Below are 26738 nucleotides of genomic sequence, written 5' to 3'. Positions count from 1 at the left end.
AAAGTTGATACATCAGGAGTTAGAGGTGTGGCTCTTACGACGTTAGTGAGCTGGCTGCTAAGGTGCTGGCTCTACTCTCTTCAACAATGACAGTGTTAACCAACTCCACCTCCACCACCCCTCTTTGGGGTTAGACAAAATCTTAGACTCTTCAACTTAATATGCCAGGCAGCCTTTCACAATAAATCGATCATGGCACATTACTTAAAACCTCTTGTTATCACTAGCCTCAAAATTTCAAATATGAATACAATCTAATTTGTAATTTACAAAATAAGTTAGTTTGGTTATAAAAATGTCTTGTTAAATTTATATTTTAACCTTTAAATATTTTGTTTTCTCTGAAGAAGTATATCTTCTTACTAGCATGCCTAGTACTCATTATTTTGCAAGCTCATTTGTTATTCATGTATAGTACCAGAAACAGAAGAATTAAGAGACTATAGCATTTTATTCTATTTTATTTTATTTATTTTTTTGAGACAGAGTCTTAAGCTGTTGCCCTAGGTAGAGTGCCATGGCAACATAGCTCACAGCAACCTCCAACTCTTGGGCTCAAGGGATCCTCATGCCTCGATTTTTCTATTTTTAGTAGAGATGGGGTCTTGCTTTTGCTCAGGCTGAGCTCAAGCTATCTACCCACCTCGGCCTCTCAACATCGCCACCATGCCTGGCTGAGACTACAGCATTTTAAATAAATATATTTTTACACATTTATATATGATAAAGTCAGATACAAATATATCTTTAGATTGTTGCTTTTTAAACGAATTTCTTACCTTTCCTCTGGAGTATCTACATGAAATGTTCTCTCTATAACAGTGGTCCATTGGAGACATCTGATTATAAATGTGTTTGGCTTTGGTCGTTCTGTTTTCATTAACTGGCATTCTAAAATAAAATAAAATGTCTCTTTAAATATACATATATTTAAACCAAGAAGTAAACAGTTGAAAACTACAGAGTTCTATTCTAAACAAAACCCACTATAACCTCACAGCTTTCTACAGATCTCCAATCAAGGTCATTCACAACCTGACCTTTCCCAGCTTTTGTCCACTCTGGCCACGTTCTCCAGCTAAACTAGACTGTTCAATTTTCTCTGAACACATCTTGCTCTTTCATATGTTTATACCTCTCCAGCTATTCTTGCTATCTGTAATACCCTCCACTGACTTTAACCCTATCCATATGCATCATTAACAGTCCACATAACACTGACCATCAAAGGTCCAAACCAAATCTTATTCCTTCTACGCAGCCTTTTGTAATACCTGGTCCTAGACGGACTTTTCTCTTCTATATTCTCATTACTTATTATTGTATCCCTCATTTTTCACTTAGTACAGACTATCTTAAAGTATTATCACATTTAGAAGGTATCCTTAACCCTATATAGAATATAATAAGTCTTTTGACAGTATAGACCACATATAAGTCTTCTAAAAGTGATTAAGTTTTGTCAGGAAACATCTAGGAAAGACTTCAAAGAAAAAGAGTACAGGGTCGGCACCTGTGGCTCAAGCGGCTAAGGCGCCAGCCATGTACACCTAAGGTGGCAGGTTCGAATCCAGCCCGGGCCCCCCAAAAACAACAATGATGGCTACAACCCCAAAATGGCCAGGCACTGTGGCGGGCGCCTGTAGTCCCAGCTACTTGGGAGGCTGAGGCAGGAGACTCGCTTGAGCCCAGGAGTTGGAGGTTACTGTGAGCTGCGATGCCATAGCACTCTACCCCAGGGGGATAGCTTGAGGCTCCGTCTCAAAAATAAATAAATAAATAAATAAAAAGAGTGCAATGTAGTGCCTAAAAGTATGAATTCTGACACTAGAATCCCTGAACTATTTTTTCTACCATTCACCATACATACTTGGACAAGTTAATCTCAGTGGTCTTCAACAATTCAATGGGAAACAATGACAGTATATACATCATAGAATCAATGTGGAGATTAATAATAAATTCATATAACACTTAGCATAATGTAAGACATTATTATGAGCTTCCATTAACCATCAGTTCTGATTATTAGGTGCGCCCTTGAGCTAGACTTTACAGAATAAGTGGTATTGGACAAGAGCGAGTAGCGTAGGGTACAATACCGACTGCTCTTTTGAAAGAAACCTCTCCGTTTACCAATATTATAATCCAAACTTCTTTCCACTTTGAATTCTACCATAAGACACATCTAAGATACATAATTTATACCTCGTTGAAAAATACTGCTTATCTGAAGCATGAAAATTTTAGAACACCAAAGACTTTACACCAATAAAAGTCCACCTAATTCCTATGACTCACTCTGCCCGTCAGTCTGATTCTCTCTGAAGCCAGTTCTTTCCCATTTCCTTTTTTTCAAAATACCTATTAAATTTCCATCCATTAGGGCATGACACAGTCTTATATGTATTTCATATATGTTAATTTTATCTCTTAGCTAGATAAATTACTTAAAAGTTAGGAATTATGCACACAATTCTCTGACAGCATCTAGGATGGTAGTAACACATAAGAATACACATAATATACCTGGCCACTGAGCAACTGACTGGCTTTTAATGTAAAGAATGGAGGGCACTATCGATTTATAGTATAGTCTGAAGTCTGGAAGCGTGATTCCTCCCGATTCGTTTTTATTTCTGAGTCATGTTTTAGCTATTCGAGGTTTTTTCTGTTTCCATATAAAACGAAGTACTAATTTTTCCAGGTCATTAAAGTATGGCACAGGGGCTTTAATAGGGATTGCATTAAATCTGTAGATTGCTTTAGGTAGTATAGACATTTTAACAATGCTGATTCTTCCCAGCCATGAGCATGGTATATTTTTCCATTTGTTAACATCTTCAGCAATTTCTTTTCTCAGGGTTTCATAGTTCTCTTTATAGAGCTCTTTCATGTCCTTAGTTAGGTACACTCCCAGGTATTTCATCTTCTTTGGCACTACTGTAAAGGGAATAAAGTCCTTGATTGTTTTTTCCCCTTGACTATTGTTGGTATATATAAAGGCTACAGATTTGTGTACATTCCTTTTGGAAGCAAGTTTGGAAAACACTCAGGGATCTAAATGTAGACCTGTCGTTTGATCTTGCAATTCCTCTTCTAGGTGTATACCCAAAGGTAATACATTTGGTAATAAAGATATTTGCACCAGATTGTTCATTGCAGCTCAATTCATAATTGCCAAGTCATGGAAGAAGCCCAAGTGCCCACTGACCCATGAATGGATTAATAAATTATGGTATTATGTATACCATGGAATACTATGCAGTATTAAAAAAATGGAGACTTTACCTCTTTTATGTTTACATGGATGGAGCTGGAAAATATTCTTCTTAATAAAGTATCTCGGGAATGGAAAAAAAAATCTCCAATGTACTCCGTACTACTATGAAACCAATTTACAATCACTCAAACATGTATATGAAAAATGAAACACAACTATAGCCTAGGATGAAGCAGGAAAGGGATGGGAGAGGGGAAAGGAGGGGGTGGGTTGATAGAGGGAGGGTTAGTAGGGGGACCACACCTACGGAGCATATTGCAAGTACAAGTTGGATCTATCAGGTGTAAAACACAAATGTCTTAATCCTGTAAGTGGGTAACTGAGGTGAAAGCTATGTTGTTTAGTAGTATGTAAGCACTCCAATTTGTACAAATAGTCAACACATTGAATCCTATAATGGCATAAATGTATTTATGATCTATGTACAAATGCCTTAATAAAAAAATAAAAAGAAGAAGAATGGAGGACAGACACTTAAGAGAGGGGCAGTCTAGAAAAAAAAAAAATACGGTGGCGCCTGTTGCTCAAGGAGTAGGGCGTAGGCCTCATATACTGGAGGTGGTGGGTTCAAGCCCAGCCCCCGCCAAAACTGCAAAAAGAAGAAAAAAAGAAGAAAGGCAGTCCTAACCGAAATACTCAAGAATGAACCAGGAATCATAACAGACTTCAAAATTAGAATACCAGATTCAAGCCCAGGCTCTCTCGAAAACTATCAGGGCAAAGTACTTTACATCTCTAAGCCCCTAGGCTCCTCATCTTTAAAAGCATTAAAAGGAATTAAAGTAAAACCTTTAAAACACCAGATTTTCAACACCATACATAAATAAAGTTTAAATGCTATAATTTAAAGAACTTCTCAACACTTGGATCTTAAAAGCCATTTAAACTACTGTGTTATCAGATTCCAAGTAATTACTAACTGCTATGATTGAAAAGGCTGCTAAAAATGACAATAAGAGATACTATTTTAATTACCATTCTCAAACCACTAAAAAGGAACTGTTTAGAATAGAAAAACTATTTTTATTTATGTATGGGGTAGTTTGGAAAAATATCAGTAATATCATGACCTACGTAGTTATGCACAACTTGATTATTTTGACTAAATTTGCTAAGTCTCACAAACTGTACAACATATATGAAATGTCAATTATGGGCCAGCACTACCAAAGATTCTGACACACAAATGAAGAAACTCTGTGACCTCACAGCATACACCATTATTGACTACTAATGACTCTACAGTGTCACTGTAAAGTAGTATTTCATTAATGCTACTAAAGGTTTTAATTAGGTCCTGTGAACCCTCAAGCCCAACAAAAATGTCACATGAATTACAAACTAGTATAAGAGAAATAAGCCTTTATTTTATAGGTCTCAGTATGAAATATTCTACAAATAAATTCAATTTCCAAATAATACCCATTAGACTGAAAGTGTGCAAAAGAGAAGCAGCTTCCAAGATATTCAAATGGTCACTCCCAAGAGAAGAAAATACTCGACTGCAATGCCTTAGAGTTTGCTGCTCTACATAAATAAGTGCAAATAACGGAGTCCAAATTCAAAACAGCTGAAATTTAAATTACCATGTTAAAAAGGTGATCCAATAAATAACAAAAACTTTGAGCTCTTACATGTTGGCCATGACAAGCAATCCTGAACGTACCTTACAGCACTCTGTAAAATGGAAAATAGGCCATAAAAATTCTAAGTTTCCAGATCACTTTGGTTGATAGTCTGAAAATTCGTATTTTCAAATATGAGTCCAAAAGGCCTCATTTTTAAGGCAAATTCTTAAAGGAAATGGTGATTAATAGATCAGCCAATACTTCCTTAGAAGTATGTTTTCCTTTTAGTTATGTAAAGTCAGGGAAATTTAAATTTTAAAAACAGAAGTGGAAACTTTTGATGGAGAGTCTAAAAATCTGTTACCAGGATTATTTGTGATTTCTAGAATCATTTAATACACATCAACACAGTAAATATTCTTATATAAAATGCCAGGCACTAACTTCTATAATACTATATAACTGGTACTGAGGCAAGAAAGTAAGAGCAGAGCTAAAAGAATCTGTCCTAGCCGCCCTGTGTAGGCCTCAGCCAAGCCGCAGGCGTTTCTGTACGTTCCTCCCTTGACATGCGTGGGGCCTAGACTGTAACCTAGTAACTTCCTTGGACTTCCATCGCCTTTGAGGGCAAGTAGTCCAACCAGTCTCAAGGGCCCGGGCCAATCTGACCTTCCCCCTTGAGCCCAGGACCTTGAGGATGATGTCATGTCTTTCTCAGTTTTATGACCCTCACATGCACTCTAGCCCTGAAAAGTGGATAAAAAGGAGGCAGGGGATTCTGATGGGGGGCTCGGTTTTGGAAACACTGGTTTTCCAAGTCTCGCCCTCCCCTCCCCCACGGCCGAATAAAGCCGCTTTCTCTATTCAACTGGTGCCTGGAGTCTTCTGTCTGTGTTGGTTTCTTGCTATAGTACATATAATAGTTTTACTAGTTAGGGTGTCCTGAGCAACTTAAACTGCAAGCTGAATTTCAAATGCTCTGTTTACTTTATTCTGAATCACAGATGACAAAGTTTATTTGAAGCAGTGATTTCTCTGCAAAACCTAAAAGCCAACTGCAACATGAAGAAATTTTTTGGAGATCATCTGTTCAGATTTTATTAAAAAGTTTAAGATTTTATTTCAGGCCAGGCATGATCAAGGCTTGAGGACTGCTTGAGCTAAGAAGTTCGAGACCAGCCTGAACAAGAACGAGACCCCTATCTCTACTAAAACTAGAAAAACTAGCCAGGCATTCTAGTGGGTGCTGGCAAGAGACTGAGGCAGCAGGAGCGCTTGCAACCAGGGGTTTGAGGTTGCTGTGCATTAGGTTGATCATGGCATTCTAGCATGAGGCAAACAAGTAAGACTCTGTCTCAAAAAATAATAAAAAAAAGAGATTACTATTACAGTCCACTCTAGAAGATGTTGTTCACTTTACAATCCATATTCCAAATTCTGACATTTCAACTACCATAAACTTTACTACTTTGGTATTAACATGAAATACTATTTGTGGATTTAAATTGCATTTGAAATTATATATTAAATGTGAACTTCTCCCAACATATTTTTCTTTAATGAATATGGTCACCACAGATACTGCCATTAACCAAAAGCTCATTTTCAAAGCCAGTATTTTCCCCATCAAGATTTCTCTATCTGATTTGCCCACCAAACCCTGCCTCTAATTAAAAAAACACACCTCCAGTATCTCCTAAAACAACCGTTCTTTGTATACTCTGCCTACTTGAAATTTTGAGTGAAAGTACACTGTGGTCATTTTAGAATAATAATTAAGAAACAAAGATGACATGAGGCATTCCCTAACAGAGTTAAAGGAGGCACACAAAAACATCCAGTAGGCTCAAAACATGAGACTGGGAAGGTTGTTTGCAATATAATGGTGCACGGGCTTTAAAATAACTGTGATAAAATACATGTAACATAAAATTTACTATTTTAACCATTTTTAAGTGTACACTTTTGTGTCATTAATAAAGTCACGTTGATGTGTAGGCAAGATGGTTTTTAAATATACCTCTTTACTTTCACTGTATAAATCAGACGTCCTCAAACTATGGCCCCCCAGGCCACATGCGGCCCGCTGAGGACATTTATCTGACCTGCCGGGTGTTTTTGCCGCTGCTGCCTGTCCTGCTTACCTGCTGCCTGTCCTTTTAAACTATTGTCTGACCCTCCAACAGTCTGAGGAGCAACGAACTGACCCCCTGTTTAAAAAGTTTGAGGACCCCTGGTATAAATCAACCATGTTTAAGACAAATTCATAAGTAAAATTAAAAGAAAAATACCCATAATTCTACCACTCAGGTCTAACCAAAATTGTTTCTGCTTCAATGTATATTATCTTAGACCTTTTCCGAACATTTAAAAAAAAAAAAAAAATGAGACCATAGGCTCAGTGCCTGTAGCACAGTGGTTAGGGCGCCGGCCACATAGACCAAGGGTGGCAGGTTCGAACCCGGCCCTGGCCAGCTAAACAACAATGACAACTGCAACAAAAAAATAGCATCAACATGCCAAACCACAGATTATCTGCTAGACTGGGGGTGAGGGGTGATGCTGCCACCTTAACCCAGTGAACAGTGACAGCATCACTAATAGTCAACCAGGTGTGAGGCATGTCCTGATATGATGTAATACAGAGTACACAGATTTCCCAACTTTAGTTCCATATGAGATAAAAACACAATTTCAAGAAGAGGAGGGGTTCAGTAAGTTCCCAACTACTGCGTACAGTGTGCGGCTACATGTAACACTTCCTGGGTGACAGACTCAACTACAACTTGGATTTTACCTTAGAAACCCAAACAATGTAACCTAATCATAAGTACCCTCATATTAACACGAAAAAAAAAGTCTTAATGAAAATACTGAATGTGAATCTTATGAAGTCTTTTGATCTAAGTTTCATCTTACAGCAAATACAGAGTTAGAGGGAAGAGGTTAGAGATACCTGGTAGCAATAATCAGAGAACTCCAGAAGAGAGGACTTTCTGTAGGACAAATGTCCTGGTCTCGTTCATCAGTGTGAACCACAAGTGGAGTGAGAAGGGAAGTCAGCGGGGACACAGCCCTTCCAGAGTACAAGAGATTTAAGAGATACAACCACTAAATGCAATGTGTAGTCCTCGATGTATTGTGGTTTAAACAAACCAGTTACAAAAGATATTAAGGCAAGAACTGGAAAATCTGATTATGAATTTGTATTAAATAATAGTGAAGATATGTAAGTTTTATTAGGTGTTATTGTGGTACTGATAATTATGTGGGAAAATGTCCTTACTTTCTAGAGATTCATATGTAGAAATTGTGGGATAAAGATGTCATGCTATCATAATTTTAAATTTGTTTTTAAAAATATGATGTAAAGGCTCAGTGCCTGTGACTCAAGTGGCTAAGGTGCCAGCCACATACACTTAAGGTGGCAGGTTCAAATCCAGCTTGGGTCCGCCAAAACAACAATGACGGCTGCAACCAAAAAAATACAATGTAAATATGGTAAAATGTTAACTGTTAAATCTAGGTAACAGAAATGTGAGGGTTCAGTAATTTCTATGTATGTTTGAACATTTTCACTATTAAAAAGGCAAAACAGAAATCTCCCAAATAATACTAAATTATTTCCTCAAAGTATGTAACAAAATAAACTAAAAAAGGCTTAAATTACCATTGGATGTAGAAAAGCATAAATTACTTTTTGAAAATAAAATGCACAGACTAAGAAATACGTCTAGTTAATGAAACTTATTTAAGTCAAGTCAGAATATTTCACTCATTGCTAAAGTTTAAAGGTATCACTGCTAGAAGAATTAGTTTATTTTTTATTGACTCTACTTTACAACTTAAACACCTCAAGTTTCCTGCTCACGTATCTTCAAAGTTGCTTATCAGTGCATTCCAGAGTGAAATAAGTAATAAACACACACACAGATCAAGATGCAGACTCAAATTCAAAGTCTCAAGTACCTACAATAAATGCTGCCCCCTCCTATCCCTCTTTCTTTCCTTCATTTCGCTAGTAAATTACCCAACATCATGATCTCAGAGTAACTTTTGTTCCCTATCCCTTAGCCAATTTTTATCATGGTTTTGAAATATCCCTCTCAGAAGATATTTCTCCCTTCTTCTCATATCCTCACTGCATTTGATGTTCTTGGCTCCCTACCCTTTAAGTTCTTCTCCCTATTTTCATGGCACTGACTTGGCTGGTTTTACCACCATCTCTGAACAGTCACTTGTCTTCTTAGGGCCTTTTCTTCCAAGTGGAGCAGCTCCCTTAAGCTCAGATCTTTGTGCTATACTTTTATGATAATTTTGCCCTTAGTAAATTTAGACATTCATTACTATATTTCTTATGCACCTACAGTGTGCCAGGCAACAACTCAGGCACCGGGAACACAGCAGGGAACAAAACAAAGTCTCTATCTTTCATAAAGCCTCTATTTTATTTAGGGGATGAGCAGTCTAGCATTAAGCTAGCAAAACAATTTCATAATATAGTAGGTGCTTGTAAGTATCTACTTGGGCTGGGCAACAAGCTAGAGTGACAAGGAAGTGGCACTATTTTAGAAAGAATAGTTAGAAAGCCTATCTCTTAATGAAATGAGAGGTCAGGGCAGAGTGATTTAGGTGGAAAGAATCACAAAAGTGCAAAGACACATAGCTGGTGGGAGTCCACAGACATGTTTGAGAAAGTACGGGAAATGGCAGGTAGATTAGAAATATCCTCAATGAGCTGGTAAGGACTTTGTATTTAATTATAGGGAGGCTCTCTAATGCAGCAGTTCTCAATCTTCCTAATGCTGCGACCCTTTAATACAGTTCCTCATGTTGTGGTGACCCCCAACCATAAAATTATTTTTGTTACTACTTCATAACTGTGATTTTTGCTGTTTTACAAATTGTAATGCAAATATCTGATATTAGGTGATCCCTGTGGAAGAGTTGTTCAGGTCGTGACCCACAGGTTGAAAACCGCTGCTCTAGTGGCTTCACATCAATTACCACATGTAGCCCAATGATTCCCAAACATAGCCCCTCAATTCCAGCCCTTCTCATCAAGTTCCATCCCCACATGGAAAAATGGCATCAAAGGTTTTATTTTTTTGTTTTATCTTCCAAACTGAAAACTCCTATACCAGTACAGTTTTTCTTTTTTTCTTTTTGAGACAGAGTCTCACTATGTTACCCTCGGTAGAGTGCCGTGCTGTCACAGCTCACAGCAACCTCCAACTCTTGGGCTTAAGCAATTCTCTTGCCTCAGCCTCCCAAGTAGTAGGGACTACAGGTGCCTGCCACAACGTGGCTATTGGCTTTTTTTGTGTTGCAGTTATTTAGCTGTCCTGGGTCTGGTTTGAACCCACCAGGTCCAGTGTATGGCACCGTAACCACTGTGCTACGTGCAATGAGCCACCAGTACAGTTTTTCTATTCATTTTATTTCTGTATCAACTTCCAAATCACCCAAGAAACACCTCCTTGGTTATCTTTGGTTATCTGCTTGGCTATCCTCCTTTGGTCATCTCTGTCTTGCAAAGCCTCATGGCTGAACCAGCAACATTCATGTTAACACTTCTATGTTTTATCTCCTGCAACCATCTTTTTTTTTTTTACTGCTGATACTAAACCCAGGAACTTATAACCAAAACGTCCTTCCCTGAAATGGCTTCCCAGATTCTGGTCCACCTTCCTCTAGACTTCTTCTCTGTAAGTCATTCTATGTACTACTGACCTACTAAAAATACCCATCCACAGTGAAGCACAGAATTGCCCACATAAACAAAGAATTCTGGAAGATTATAAACCACCAAAACCAATAATTTCAGTAAAATCATATATGAAAATAGCCAAACAGTCATTATTAGAATCTGATCTCTTTAGAAAGCACTCTCTAAATTCTTGAAACTTTATGGAGAGGTTATAGATGTTTTCTCTTTCCATTCAGGAAAATATTCTCTTGCATGATGGCCATCTCTGTCAAATTTTGCAATATTTTATAAATAAATATACATTTAGCCACAATTTCCCATTTCCTCTTTGTATGGTGACTTTTGGAACACCCTGTATTTTCTTCTTCCTTATAATTTTCTTAACATTTTTCTCTAGCTTACTTTATTGTAAGAATACAGTACATAATACATAGAACACATAAAGTAGGTGTCAACTGACCATTTATATTACTGGTAAGGCTTCCAGTCAACAGTAGGCTATTAGCAGTTAAGTTCTGGGGGAATCAAAAGTTATACACAAATTTTAGACCACATGGGGTGGGGGTCAGTACTCCTAACCCTTGCCTCGTTCAATGGTCAACTGTACTTGACTTTCTAGTCTTACACAAATAAATGGATAGAAACAAGTGACATATTGAGATTGAAATACATACTACAGAGAAAACTGAGCAATCTTTTATTCAGTATTCATGCATTGAAAATAATTGCTACCTACATCAAGGCTATTACATTTAAAAACACCAGTGAACTGTGATCAAATGATAATAAGATATGAAAATTCTAATAGGTAAACTGTCAAATGTTATGTGTCTTCAGCATTTCTTTATAGAAATTATGTTCATAAAATGTCTTTCTGTCAATATCAGATTATTGGAACAAGGCTTGGAGGAGCATATTTAAAATATTTATTGGCCAATGGGTGGCACCTGTGGCTCAGTGAATAGGACCCTGACCCCATATACCAAGGGTGGCGGGTTCAAACCTGGCCCTGGCCAAACTGCAACAAAAAATAGCTGGGCGTTGTGGTGGGCACCTGTAGTCCCAGCTACTTGGGAAGCTGAGGCAAAGAGAATCGCCTAAGCCCAAGTGATGGAAGTTGCTGTGAGCTGTGACATCACGGCACTATACCAAAGCAAATAAAGTGAGACTCTGTCTCTAAAAAAAAAAAGAAAGAAAGAAAAAGAAAAAATATATATTTATTGGCCAAAATGTTAAAAAAAAATCTGGCATAAATTAACATGTAACTAAAGCTGCCCAGAGTCTCATATCAAAACTTGTTCAAACTTTTCAGTTTAATCCAGCTGTATTGATTTCTTAGTCATAATAAAATAATCTACATATGAGAATAAGAGCCACTGATAGGAAAAGAATGGAGATGTAACTTCCTAAAATCACAGAAATTTCAAAGAGTCTGAGGTAACAGTAAATATGTAAATGATACAATTTAACAAAAACATTTTAACAAAATGTCCTATTTTCCCAAGACTATTAGGAAGTTCAAAGGAAATGATATATATGAAAGAATGCTATAAAGAGTGTATTACATGTTTATTTCTAATTACCTTATAAGAACACTCTACATAGACAGAAACTTTATCAGTGTGCTTTTGGAAGCAGTAACTGTTGCTGGTTGGATGATTCAATTATCATGAACTATTCTGGCAGGTTTCAAAAGCATTGCCATTTTAAAACATAAAAAATGTCTAAAAATGCAACCCTAGTAATAGATTCTGAGTGCATGGTGGGTTGGGGGTGAGGGAGAAAGACAATGACAAATTGGTCCAAAAGGACACTGAGACTTCATGGTTGGAAGACTATTGTGCTGACAATTAGCAACAGAGGAAGCAGAGCACAAAACAAATGAATGAAAAAAGCTGAACTTGCAGTGAAAGGCCTTATTATAGTGCAGAAACATTAGTGTAATAAAGGGGCAATGTACTCTCCTCTATAAAACTTCCAAACAGGCACCCTCGTCTCTTTTCTCTTCCCCTGCATTTCATTTTTTCATTAGCATCTGCTTGATTATGTATTATTTCCAACGCAAAAGAATGCTTCTATCTCTTCCCCAAATTCCAAGGCTTAAAGGTCCTTCCCCACACTGTGTGGCCTTAGGCCTCATTTAACTTTACTCAAAATAAATTAATTAAATTATTTAAATTAACATAAAGATGTGGGGTGGGGGAACCGAGAGGCAGTAATTTAGCACAGTAACAACTCAGAGGAAGCAACAGAACATGTGTCCTCAAGTCTACTGTGTTTAAAATGTGACGATTACGTAATTTATAGCAAATACCAGATTACTCTGCTTTTAAAAATTAGTATCTCCCTTCGATTTCTATGACATAATGAGAAGAGCAATGCTGAAATTTTCACACACTAGTGAATCCTCTGTATTAAGCTTCAGTTTCCTTAAAAGGAAGTATCTAAAAGCTCCGAAATATATCTTCACGCCCTAGTAAGAATGACAAGATTTGCTCCACAGACTAACAAAGGTGGTTCTAGTGGCGTGGAAAGCACTTCTCTTCTGACCTGCCCACACTAAAAACTTCTCACCTCAAGGCCGTAAGGTAGCCAAAGATGCATTTAATTAAGGAGAAGTCTGGAAAAAGCACTGGCCCCAAAACCTGAAAGCTCTGGGCCTATCTCCCAGCCTCATGCCTTGCCCCTGAGAAATCCTATGATCCTGGTTTTCCCAGCTATAAAATAGAAAAATTATTTATCCTATAAGGATGTTAGCAGGATTAACAATATATATATAAAGTACGTAGCACACAGGTGCTCTATAAGTGGAAATTCATTATCATCACATCTCAATAAACTCAATGTTTCAAGAAATCTTTTGGGGCTGATAGGCAAATCATGGAATTTAGAAGACAGCACTTTAAAGATCCTTCAGTTTAACTCCCCCAACCCTACCGATGACAAAACTCTGAGTCCCAGGAAAGTTATGTGACGGGCTCAGTATTACATAATAAAATTACTTACAACATAACATTATACGTAATATATCAGCCACTTTGCTACTATGGTTGTATTTGTCCATCTGCTCTAGCACAAACAACCACTGTTACATAAAACACACCTCTGGACAACAGCAAGAATCCACTAAAAAACTGCTGTGTATAACACTTGGCATATCACAAAGTTTCTATGGCGGCTAACTAAACAGTACTTGAAGAGAGCTGTCATCTTTGAATCCCCAGGTATTAGACCAGACTTCAAATCACAGTTCTGCCATTTACTTGCTTTGAGACTCTGGGAAAGTTTTCATTCTTCCTAGTTCTCAGAATCATTACCTAGACTTTTTGTTTAAAGTATTAATATTTATTTCATGTTGTTCTTGCAATAAAAAATTCAATTACATAAATAAAACATGTTACATTCATTACATAAATAGAACACAGTAGGCTCTTTGAAAATGTTAATTCTCTTCCTTTACTTCCTTAAACTTTAATTCCCCACTAATTCTCACATTATAAAATGAGATTAAAGCACCAAATATAATGGGCATACAATCATAACTAATATACACCAAAACTAATCAAAAACTAATATACATACAAACTTCTTCCTAGAAATAAAAAAAATCTACATTAAAAAATGACTTGCTAATTCAACAAATAAATCAGATTTCTGTGGGTGAACATCAGGGAAGTAAGGATTATGGGAACAGTGTTAGACCGATGTAACAATGGAATGATTGTATGAAAAGTGGTGTGATCAGCGTCAGGTATGCAAGAGAATGGGAGAGGACATGAGCCTCCAAAAAGAACACACTAAACTGAGGGTTTCATGAGACAGCTTGGCATGAACATCAAAGGACTTCAGGAAAAGGTCTGCAAGGGACTGGCTGGAGTCAGAAAGGACTCCAGGGAAAAGGTCCACAAGGGCCTGGCTGGGGGCCTGAAAGGGCTTGAGCAGCCATTTTAGGACAACACGTGCAGCTGACTCATTGAGCAAAAAAGATTAGTTCTTATGGGTGTGAGAAAAAAGGATTCAGCTTTGTTCCTCCCAGCTCCTGAAGATGAGTAAGGTGTCAACTAATCTGCCCACAAGAAACAAAGGATTAACAGGATGGCACCTAGCTCCCGAAGTCCATGCTCTGATTTCCTTTGTTTTCTATAATCCTGCTTGTGATCGATAACTATCTTAAGAAGTAAACGTAATAAAGATTGCTACAGGGTTATTGGGTGGGTAACTGTCTGTCTTTATTTTCCTCATTTCTTCATCACCAATGAGCATTGAGGACACTTATGGGTCATGTAGGGGCTGGTTCCCTACAGATATCCGCATTTAACTTAACTAAAAATGGTCTATAAATTCACTTAGGTCACAAATGAATGTTGTCAGAAAGGCATGCAAAAAGAATTATTTTTACCCTTCAAATATGTAAGGGTGTCATGGAGGAAAATGCTAGGAACAGTAATAAGATAAAATAATAGTACAAGGATCCTCAGCTCAGCATGGAAGGTTGGCTGGTGTTGGGTGGTATCATACTCTGTACATTCTTACCCAAAAAACTGAGATATATTGACCTACTAACTACTTTAACGAATACAATTCTACACTAAATCTACCATACTTGTCTTATCATACACAGAATACAGGTGGTAATCCTCCCACCCCACTCTTACCCTCCACTTTCCATCCACACTACCCAGCTTTCCTACATAAAAGGAAGCACAATTTTTAATAGCAGACTAAGATTATGTACTCTTTTCTGAGCTAAAAGTTATACCTTAAAACCTTTTTAGATTAAAAAAATGCTCTTTAGATAGTATTTTTTTATTTTGTGTAGAATTTTTTTTATATTCTACTAGCAGAGATGAAACAGCAATGTTACTACAGAAACTGCACATAGAACACCAGGTAAGCTGACAACGAGGGTACCAGTGCCCGAGACTGTGTGAAAACACAATGTCTGGTATGATCAAGGCATTGTGCTAAATATTTCAAGTGCCATATTTAAGCCTATCATTAATCCTTTTTCCTCATTTGATATTTTTTGCTCTATACAGGGATAGGGAAATAACATACCATCTGGAGCTTTCATTCATTTCTTAGGATTTCATACACATCTAACTAATGCAACAAGAAGAAATTCAGCCAAAGTTTCTGAGAAATAATTTTTCAAATTAATGCTATTCTTGTTACCTGGAATGTACTTTATCTTCTGAGATATTACTATTTCTCTGAACAATCTCAATTTCCAAGGAAGCTTTTCTTGATGATCTAGTCTTTTAACGATTCCTCCTTTTCACAAACTCTAACTGCATGGATCATTTGCAAAACTTACTTCAGAATTTAGCCATAAAGCATTTCAGAGAACCAGTTCCAAGGGTCTGTATATTTTGCTACTAGAATACAAATTTTTCAAAGCCAAAGGCTATGTCATATATCGGAGGAATAATGAAATGAACACAGGAGTCTAAGTCAGCATTGTGCTAGATACAGGTTCATATTCTGCCTCTGCCATTTCACTGATAAGTGACCTAAAGGAAGTCATAAAACTTCTCTGAGTCTCTTTAAAATGGCAAACATGATACTTACCTCGCACTGTTGTTTTGAAGATTAAATGAGATAACATAAGTGAAAGAGCCTGGTGTATAGTAACTAACACTCAAAAAAAGATTGGTTTCCTTCCTTAGTTCCTGCTGTTTCCCCTCAGTACCTGGTTCAATGATGAGAACATAACATCCCTCAATAAAAACTTTCTAAATAGTCATCAGAATTTAGAACTGCCTAGAATATGTTTAAGTATTAATTTCCCTAACTCCTTTCTTATCCCAATTTTTTTTTCTTGCAGTTTTTGGCCAGGGCTGGGTTTGAACCCACCACCTCTGGCATATGGGGCCAGAGCTCTACTCCTTTGAGCCACAGGCGCTGCCCTCTTATCCCAATTGTTACATTAAGTCATACATGAACACACACATGGTAGGAAATTTCAAAGCAGAATTAAGTGTGCAATTTTGTTATCTCAGGTAATTAGAAAAGAAGTCAAGGAGGAGTCAGAAAGGGCCAGGTGTGGTGGCTCACGCCTATAATCCCAGCACTCTGAGGGGTGAAGGCAGGTGGATTGGCTGAGCTCACAGGTTCAAGACCAGCCTGAGCAAGAGCAAGACCCTATCTCTAAAAAACAGTCAGGCACTGTGGTGGGCACCTGTAGTCCCAGCTACTTGGGAGGCTGAGGCAAGCAGATCACTTGAGCCCAGGAGTTTGAGGTTATTGTGAGCTACAATGCCATAGCACCCTACCGCGAGCAACAAAGTGAGATTCCATCTCAAAATAATAATAATAATAATAATAATTGAGTGACAAAAATTACATGTGGGGTATTCTTTTACTTAAATATCTATGGACAAGTGATAGTTGATTGTTTACCTTAGGAAAAGATGAGTGAGGAAGTCAGGTAGAGACTAAAGGAGAGATGGGGAGAAACAGGAAGAGAGGGAGGTTGTTACGGAGGAATTTCTTTTATGTCCTCATATCACTTGACATAAACTATCAAAGCTAATCACTACTTGCCTACCTTCTCCTAAAAACAATCCCCATTGCATTCACCACCTTACAAAAAAGCAGTTATTTAGGAAGAAAATTAATTTTTTTTTTCCAGTTTTTGACCGGGGCTGGATTTGAACCCGCCACCTCCAGCATATGGGGCCAGCACCCTACTCCTTTGAGCCACAGGTGCTGCCTGGAAGAAAATTAATTTTTACCTCAAAGGATGGTTAACTAAAGGATCCGCTTGGATTTGAGGATTCTATCATTATTATTTTATTTATTTATTTATTTATTTATTGCAGTTTTTGGCCAAGGCTAAGTTAGAATCCACCACCTCCAGTATATGGGGCCAGCGCCCTACTCCTTCGAGTCACAGGTGCTGCCCGAAGATTCTATTATTCTTAAAAAAAAGAAAAAAGCAACTTCTGACTAAAAAGAGGTTCACGTGGGCCTCCCTCAGCCTGCAGAAGTTTTGTCTTTCAGAGGCCAGGCTCTGAACGACTTGGTCTGCACCCAGTTTCTCTCTCACCCAACGCTCCACGTCCAATACACTGGTATCTCTTTTAGCTGTAGTGATGATCTCTGTTTTGGCCAGAAGAAGGTCATGAGCAGGGTTTGGGAATCCATCTTACTCTGTTTAGTCGTAAGAAGGACTAACCCCTACTAATCAAAGTCCTGGGTAGTAAATGAAGCCAGTATATTTTTCCCCAACCAAGTAACAGTAATTTAGCTGGCCTCCACTGCAAGAGATTGTCATAAATAGGTCGTCCCTAAAACCTGTAAGAGTCTTTAAGGAAAACTCATTAAATCAGTTGCCTGCCCACTCCAAAATAATTTAGCCAAAGAACAATGACTGCCAGTTAACTTAATTCAGCAATTATGAATGAGCATCTCCTACCCTACATTAATACATTTGCATACCATATAACAGTTTACAAAGTATTTTCACATACAGCAGAACCTCCACAGTTGACCACCTCCCTACACTGACCACCTCCTTAAGTTGACCTAATTTTCAAAGACTGGACATGCATCATATCTGTACAATAGGCCTAGTTCTTAATGTCAATCACCTCTCTATGCTGACCAGTTTGTTGCAGTCCTCTGATGGTCAACTTACAGAGGTTCTCCTGTATATTATCTCATTTAACCTTCACTGTAAACCTGAGAAGTAGGTATTATTATCCCCAAAGTTCAAAGTTGAGAAAAATAAAGGTCAGGCAAGTTACGTGATTATCCCAAAGTCACACAGCCAGCTAGTAAAGTAGTAGAACAAAGACTCAAACCCAGATCTTCTGCTCCAAGTCCAAAGATCTGCCCAGCACACCAGACACTGTTAGTGAAGTGTTAGCCAGAGAGGTTTTTTGTTAACCAAATACTAACTTGAAAACCCAATATTTAAAACAATTCTTATGGTTTCCAATAGTTTATTAAAAAGATCACGCTGTTCTTTAAGACCCTTCATAATCTGAGTACAAACTATACAATCTTAGCTCTTTTTCTTCAACATAAACTCTCTACCCATCTAGGATACTGCCTACACTATTCACAAAAAGCTACTCCATAATTTCTGACTCATTTGTTTGCTTATTTTGTTAACTTCTCTGAGAATGTCATCCTCTCAAAAACTTATTTAAATCCTATCCTTCAGGGCTCATGTTCACCTCATTTCATGAATAAATTCTTATTCACCCTAGCTAACCTTGATCTATTGATTCTCTCAACTTCTATAGTTATTTTCCATAAAATTCATTTTGGCAATTAATCCCATTTTCTTCCCATTGCTATATGTTCTATGTGAATGTCTTCCAGAGTCAATGATAAATTCTTATATGTAAAAATCATATTATAGGGCTGCGCCTGTGGCTCAAGGAGTAGGACGCCGGCCTCATATACCAGAGGTGGCAGGTTCAAACCCAGCCCTGGCCAAAAAATGCAAAAAAAAATTGTATTATATACTCTTTTTACTACCCAGTATGGGTATAATGATCACTCAAACCCATCAATAGTGAACTACTCTGATCTCTCATAACCCATACACATGTGCATAGTTTATGGTTCTCTAGATTTATGGAGTTATTATTCTAGATTGTACTATCTATTATGCAAGACTAAAAGCAAATTATAATCTTTTATTCCATCCCCAGGTATGTCCAATGGAAGAACTTAGAGGAACCAACTGATTTTTCCACTTACTTAACATCTGAGTCTACTATTTATTCAGATGTTTTTTGACAGGTTTAAGCCCAATAATTTCCTTCTTTCTTTCAAAGAGACAGAAAAATAGGTTAGAGAGAAACATATCTTTTCATTTTTTAAAACTGGGCTAAGAAATGCAGATTGACCTATTTTTTTTATAGGACGAATTGAGGAAAGGTTTCAGAGAAGAAAGGGATACTATCAGGATGGGTCAGTATTTGCAGCACACAGTAAGGTAGACTTCTAGGAGGTGCTTCTTGAGACACAGGCTGACACTTCTCCATTCCCACCACAGACAGTAAGAATGAACCAATCAGAATTAAGAAGAGCCTGACACACACAGGCAAATGCTCCAGGCCGCCACAGAGAAATTATTTCTACTCTAGAATTGAACAAGCTAGTGAACGTGAGAGAAGCAGGTAATCGTCAAAAAGTTAGTGACCATGACTACTGGATTAACAAACTGCTTTGCTCCCAAGTACCTTTAAATGCAGCCTTGCAATATGTGTAATATCCTACATTTCTCAGCCAAAATGTATGTTTTTCATGCACAGTTGATCTCAATCGATAATCATTAGAAATTTATCAAACCATCATCGTGATTACAGATGTACTTTGCTTGAAAAACTTTATTTTTATTTACATTTCTATGACACTGTGTGAGAAGGTGCCTTCACATATAGTTTATATTTGATTCATCCAAAGAAGGGTGAAGGCCAAATATCATCCACATCCTATAGTGCCTGTGGAGTTGCCATTCTGCACATCAAAGGACACCTAGCAATTTAATTAGAACTATGGCGCTAAATCAGGGGAAATGTCATAGTATGAGGTTGGAGGAGGGGAGTACCATTTAAATGAGAGTGGAGAGATTTGAACTTTAAACTTGATACTTAACTACCACTACCTAGTAAGGCAATCCAACAGATCACTAACAGCCTTTTCTACATCTAAACACGGAAAAATCGGGACTACATATTTTTAGACATACAGTCAAAATATAGGTATTAAGACATAAAATGTAAGAACTAAGAGATATAAGATAAATAAGACTAAGCTCTTTTTTCCCTAAAACAACTCAAAGATGAGTGAATAAGACATGTACAAGATCATGACACAATGTGTTAACAAAAAGTAACAACTCCTGAGAAGGGCAGAAAAGAGTAACTTAGCAAGGGAATTTAAATATGAATTATGTCTTAGATTAAAGAAAATTATCCAGGCAAACAGAGGACCAAAGGATATTCCAATCAGAGGGAACAGCATAAACCAAGTCTCCAAGAAAGAAAGCAGCACAGGCTGTATAAGGAAGCATAAACAGTTTAGTGCTGCTGCAGCGTAAGTGCAGAGCACTAGTGAGATGAAGCAGGAGTGGAAAGTAGAGGCCAGACTGAAGAGATCCTTGTATGATACCTGAAGAAGCTGGACTCTATCCAGAAGGCGATGCAGATTCAAGGCAGGGCTCTCACAGGGGAATGGCAAACTTGGGATGCAATTTTAGAAAGATCACTTTGACAGCCATACGAAGGAAGAACACGAAGGATATGAACTAGAGGCTGAGAATCTAGCTAAGAATCTACAGTAGAGATGATGAGGGCTCACTTTAGGGTGATGACAGGAAAGGATAATAGAATCAAGAAATAAGAAGTATAGAATTAGTAGGACTTGAAGCGGATTGGGAGTGGGTGAAGATGTAAAGGGAGGAAAGGCATAGAATGGATCCAGGTTTCTATTCAGGTGAAGACAGAATTGAGATACTGAATATAAAGGAAGAAAGAGACAAAATTATCTTGAGTTCAGCTTAGGACATGTAGAGTCCAAAAACTACCTAGGCAGAGATGTCCAGTAGCCAGCTGAGACAAGTATCCTGATGCTCAGTGCTCAGGAGGGAGGCCTGGCCGAAAGGACCTGAGTGTGGAAATTAAGCTGCATCTCATACAAGTTGTAACTGAAACCTAAGAAGTCCATGTGACTACCCAAGGTCTGTGTATACAAAGCGTGAAGAATCCTCGGCCAGACCCTCTTAAATACCAAAATTATGCACTAAGGAAAGGAATAAAAAACTAGCGAGGCACCTCTGAACACAATGAGAGTGTTCCCCCAAGGCAGTGATGGTCAACAGTATAAAATACAACTCAGATGTAAATCCAGGAGAAATGAGAACTGTAAAATGTCTGCTAGACTTAATGATGGCGTTCAGAACATGCTCCCCTCCCCCAAAGTATGGAACCTCGGTGTCTGCCTAAATGACAGAGGCTGGAAGCTCACTCTCCCCTTCCTCCTACCTTTCTCCCCTGTAGGAGGTCATAAAACCTAGGACAGGTGTGTCCAACATTTTTTTTTCGTGCCACACAGCAGAAAAATAATAAGGCCACATATTAAGTACACAAACACTAAGGAAAGCTGATTAGCAAAACAAACAAACAAAACCTTCGGAAGGCCAGGGCATACTTCTCATGATATCCAACACCAAAGATAAGCAAAAAGGACCTCAAAAAAATCAGCACAGGCCTAGGGGAGAGAGGTGAGCCAAAAAGGATTTTCTGACCTTCCCCTGAACCAGGTCATAAGGTCCTCATTTGAAAGCCACCACCCTATACCTATAGGAAAGGAACAACCTTATCTCTGAAGACACAGGGACAAGACACAGGAGAATGTGAACCGGCCGTGCTACTTTCTCCCAGTTTATTATCATTGATCACACCCATACTTTGTCCAATCATAGCTCCTCATGGCTATCCACCTCTTCAGCAAACCCTAAGCATAAAGATACACAAGTTTATGAGTTGCTTTGGGTATTCATTTCTGAAGTCTTCCACATCACTTAAAATTTATATTAAATAAATTTTTATGGTTTTCTCTTGCTGATCTTTTGTTACAGGGACCTCAGCCCTAAACCTCAACTGAAAAGGAAAGATGCTTCTCTTTTCCTCTACATTAGCAATGAAGTGGTCACTGGAGAATTTACTAAACTGGTTTTAATCAAGTAAATAAGGGAGAAAATGAGACTGCAGTGGATTAACCAGTAGAAACAATGAGTATAATATATCATTTGACATTTAAATCAAGGTGTAAACAATTTGAAATTCAATGAAGATATTGGAAAGATCAATTCTAAAGTTCCAATTCTCATATTCTATTTTTTAAGGATAAAAAGCCTGTTTTAGTAAAACTTTATTCAAATCTTCAAATAGTAAATTTGAAGTAACATTTTTAGTTATCTGAAAAATAGGGGATTCAAACTGTAGCTACCAAAGAGTATATATATATCATACATATATATATATGTGTGTGTGTGTATATATATGTTTACATATAAACATTTCCCAATAAAATCTCTTTTAAATATACTAAAGAGGGCCAGGACACAATGGAAAGCATTGATAAGTAACCCTCTCTCACTCCAGCTGGTTCTTCTCTTAATGGCCTCATAAAAAACCTTCTCTGTCAGCCTCTGCCTAGAATACCTTTTTCTATTTTGTTTTTTTTTTTTTTTTTTTTTTTGAGACAGAGCCTCAAGCTGTCCCCCGGGTAGAGTGCCGTGGCATTACAGCTCACAGCAACCTCCAACTCCTGGGCTCAAGCGAGTCTCCTGCCTCCGCCTCCCAAGTAGCTGGGACCACAGGCGCCCGCCACAACGCCTGGCTGTTTTTTGGTTGCAGCCATCATTGTTGTTTGGCGGGTCCGGGCTGGGGATTCGAACCCACCACCTTAGGTGTACGTGGCTGGCGCCTTAGCCGGTTGAGCTATAGGCGCCGAGCCACCTTTTTCTATTTTGATTTGCTTAACTCCTACTCACTCTTCCAGGCCCTGCTCAATGTCCACCTCACAGAATCACAGAATGTTAGGAACAGAAATGAATCCACTTACAAATCCATGAATCTAAGTGTTTCTAACTATGCTGATGAAGGAATTAAATTTTAAGATCAGAATGTTTCAGAGACTAACCTGCCCACACTAATACCACTCATAGTTTGTGGTGAAGCTGAAATTTGAACCGTTTCTTCAACTAATGCCTATATCATTAGACTCATTATTTTCTGAGATAATCATCATTTATAAAATTTAAAACTGCAAATTACATTCTTTAAGTCAAGCTTTAAAAATAAACAATTTAAAATAATTTATTTAGCATAAGATCCATGTTAATGATACCTCTGAAAACTAAGAAGCTGGTTTACAACTTTGTTAGTTTGAATCAACTACCTATAACTACTTGATTAGGCAAGTAAAGATTACAGATGTCGAATAATATTTATTTCAGGGGTAAATAAGCTGACTGTCAGTAACTAAATAGGATCTCTCCCCAAGAGTGCAGCATTTATTTCAGCCTCTGCCAGTGGAAGTGTTGGAGCAGATGTTGGCAGACTGTGACATACAGTATGTCTTTAAAACTTGTTGGGGTGTGAAATTTCATAAGGTCAAAAAATGCTGCATTTTGATCAGCAGATACAAGAATTCTGTACTTTTATAAATTATTTCAGACAAACCAATAGCATTTGCTAGTAAAACAGACAAACTAAGAAACTGCACTGGCTTTACGCAGGGCATGGTAATGATATATGCTGCTTATTCTAATTTCTATCACTTTAAAGCAAATGTGTTCTTAAGTCAATACAAAAGAGTATTTCAATTGACAAAAGCATTAAAAAACAATAATTTTCCACTGAAAGAAAGCCATTATCTAATGAGCATTTTGATAGGAAAAAAATATTTCCCTTAACTAATATGTACATATAAAGTGATCTCATCTTTAAAACAAATAATAAAAACCTTACATAACCATCCACTAATGTAAAGGGAGAGGGCTCTTTGTTCTGATTCTTTAAAAGTTAGTATCCTGATCATTTAAATGACTTCACAAACCCTTTCAGCCCTTTGATTTACTGTTTTATCTTTTCATTAAAAAAAAAAATAGCATTATAACCTACTAAGAAAGGTTAACCTGAATTCAATGATAGGGACAAAAATGAGTGATATTCTTCTAATGATAAAATGAATTTTATAGCATTCAAGGATTTTTGTTTTCCTGGATTTTGTTGTTATCTTATTACATTTTTTTAGTCACAGTTTTCCCTCATATCTTTTCCAAACGTGGCTGATAACATACACACAGAATCAAAATCAAAATTAAGGATGTCATGTAGTTGAAGATTTTTATCTCAATGACACAAACCAGCTAGCTCTTACACATGTAAGTTTAACTTAACATAACTTAAAATCCTTTACTTCTAAATGAACACAAAAAGCCTTTCATTGATTCATCAGTAAACATGAAAAATCTGAGGAGCCTGGTCATAACATATTAATAACAGTCAAAGTCATCATCGTTCAGTTTATTTTGTGCTATATTCAAGAAAATACACAATTTCTAGATAAGTTATAATAATTTATTAGATAGTTGTAAGAAAAACTGAACTATAAACATAAACTATTCCCGGAAAAATATTTCTGATGTAAATCATTTGTTTTTCATCCTACAATCAGAATATTGTAATAGGAAACTGACTAGAAAGGCACTAAGTACTGCAACAGCTTTCAGCTAAGTCTAAGCTAGCAATCAAGTTCAAAGGTCTTCATTTACATTTTATAAAGAAAAACTTGAGGTACATATTTGGGGAATTCTATTTATCACATTCAAGTTCTATATATAAAAAATATTTAACTACACTGCATTGTGTAAGAGCACATATTAGTGATATTCCCAATGCTAAGGAAGTGAAATTCTACCAAAGCTGAAAAGGTCTCTGCTATTCAATATAAACCTGAACTTTTCATAGGATTCTCACGTATCCTAAGATGTCTGACACACAGAATCATACAAATAAATAAACAGAAGATGAATCAAAATTATAACTTACTTGCCACTGAAAAGTTGTTGAGGGGATAAGGTAAATCCACATCTTGAGGTTTCTCTTTATATCCTATGAATGAGCCATCTGTCTTCAAAAGGAAATATCTTGGCCTCCAGTTTTTTATATATTCTCCTACATGAGGAAAGCACGCATGTTAATGCTGAAAAAAATGAACAGCAGCTTTTATGTGAAAAATAAATTATGGTACAATATATGTCCTACAACACTGGCCTCCAAAAATTTAGTTAGGCAATTTGCTTTTAACTTGGCTTACAAAAGAAAATACATAAGCCTACAATTAAGATTCAATAAAAACCCAAACATGCTTTGTTTTTAATGATTTCACACTTTGATAATTCATTTGCACCATTATTCCTTCAGAGAATCATTCATCTGAGTACACATTTTGTTCAGTTTTTCATTTTATCAGATGGTTGTTAGAGCATATTTTCAGCTGTTTTAAAAAGCCTTTGTAAATCATCTACACAGTATCAATGAATTTTGAAGGAAAACACTCATAGGAGGGGTATGAAATAGATGCTTCTCTTTCACGTATCAAGTACTAAGTGTGCCGTTTTTATTTATTTATTTATTTTTATTTTTTTTTTTTGGAGACAGAGTCTCACTATGTCGCCCTCAGTAGAGTGCTGTAGCGTCACAGCTCACAGCAACCTCAAACTCTTGGGCTTACGTGATTCTCTTGCCTCAGCCTCCCAAGTACCTGGGACTACAGTCACCTGTCACAATACCTGGCTATTTTTTGTTGCAGTTGTCATTGTTGTTTGGCTGGCCTGGGCCAGGTTCAAACCTGCCAGCCTCAGTGTATGTGGCCAGCACCGTAACTACTGTGCTACAGGTGCCAAGCCAAGTGTGTCATTTTTTTTAAAAAAGAAAAGTATTTTCATTATTGAATCTTGATATAAGTTGTTTCAATATTTCATTGTTCATAGGAAAATAACCTTTTGTATAATGCTATAAATAAGTCAAGAAAATGAAAGCACTTGGGTTAATGGGGCTTAAAACCATACACAAACTCATGCACACACACACAAAACTGTTAAGAAATACAGCACAGGGCCAAGAACATAAGAGTCAATAAATATATGTCATTAGACTTTGATGTAAGCTATCACCTCACCACCAAAGTACACATTTTTAACAACCATATTACCACTTGCTTACCTAACAAAGGACTCCTCCTAATTGTAAGCAACAGAGGTGCTCCATGATACCACTGGAGCTGGAAGGCTATCTGGTCTCACTTTCAGTTCTTTTTGGTTTATTAAATCTCAAATGCTTACTCACAGAACTAGAAAAAATTGAAAACAATTCAAGTTTCCCTATAAAACATCTTCTTCTCTTGACCCACGTTCAAACCTAACATTTGACTGCTGTCTGTTCTTACCCATCAGCAGCCAGGCAAGGACTAGCTTCACAGGTGTCTCTGACTTAGCATCCCCTCAAGCGGTCCCTAACACCAAGCATCTGCCTTCTGCTGATGCACTGACTGCTTTCTCCCATTCCATTCAATCCCCCTTCCATCCTAACGTATCTCATGTCCAGATTAACCTTCTTTGTGTGTGTACCACTTTGATTTTATC

At 37.3% G+C, this 26738-nt stretch overlaps 1 protein-coding gene across 1 annotated transcript in view; it reads right to left on the bottom strand.

Moving 5' to 3' along the window:
* The window catches only part of AKT3 (AKT serine/threonine kinase 3), a 279485-nt gene that overhangs the window by 121148 nt on the left and 131599 nt on the right, over nt 1–26738 (bottom strand). The window contains exons 2-3 of the mRNA XM_003798812.3: nt 25144–25269; nt 780–891 (exon numbers count right to left, since the gene is read on the bottom strand). Coding sequence (XP_003798860.1) covers nt 780–891; nt 25144–25269 — 238 coding nt within the window. The remainder of the gene's footprint in view (nt 1–779; nt 892–25143; nt 25270–26738) is intronic.

Source organism: Otolemur garnettii, unplaced genomic scaffold (genome assembly GCF_000181295.1).
Source record: "Otolemur garnettii isolate 467f Iridium unplaced genomic scaffold, OtoGar3 scaffold00141, whole genome shotgun sequence".
Classification (NCBI taxonomy): Eukaryota; Metazoa; Chordata; class Mammalia; order Primates; family Galagidae; genus Otolemur; species Otolemur garnettii.
Note: the sequence above shows the minus strand (reverse complement) of the source record. Positions and strands in the feature narration are given on the sequence as shown.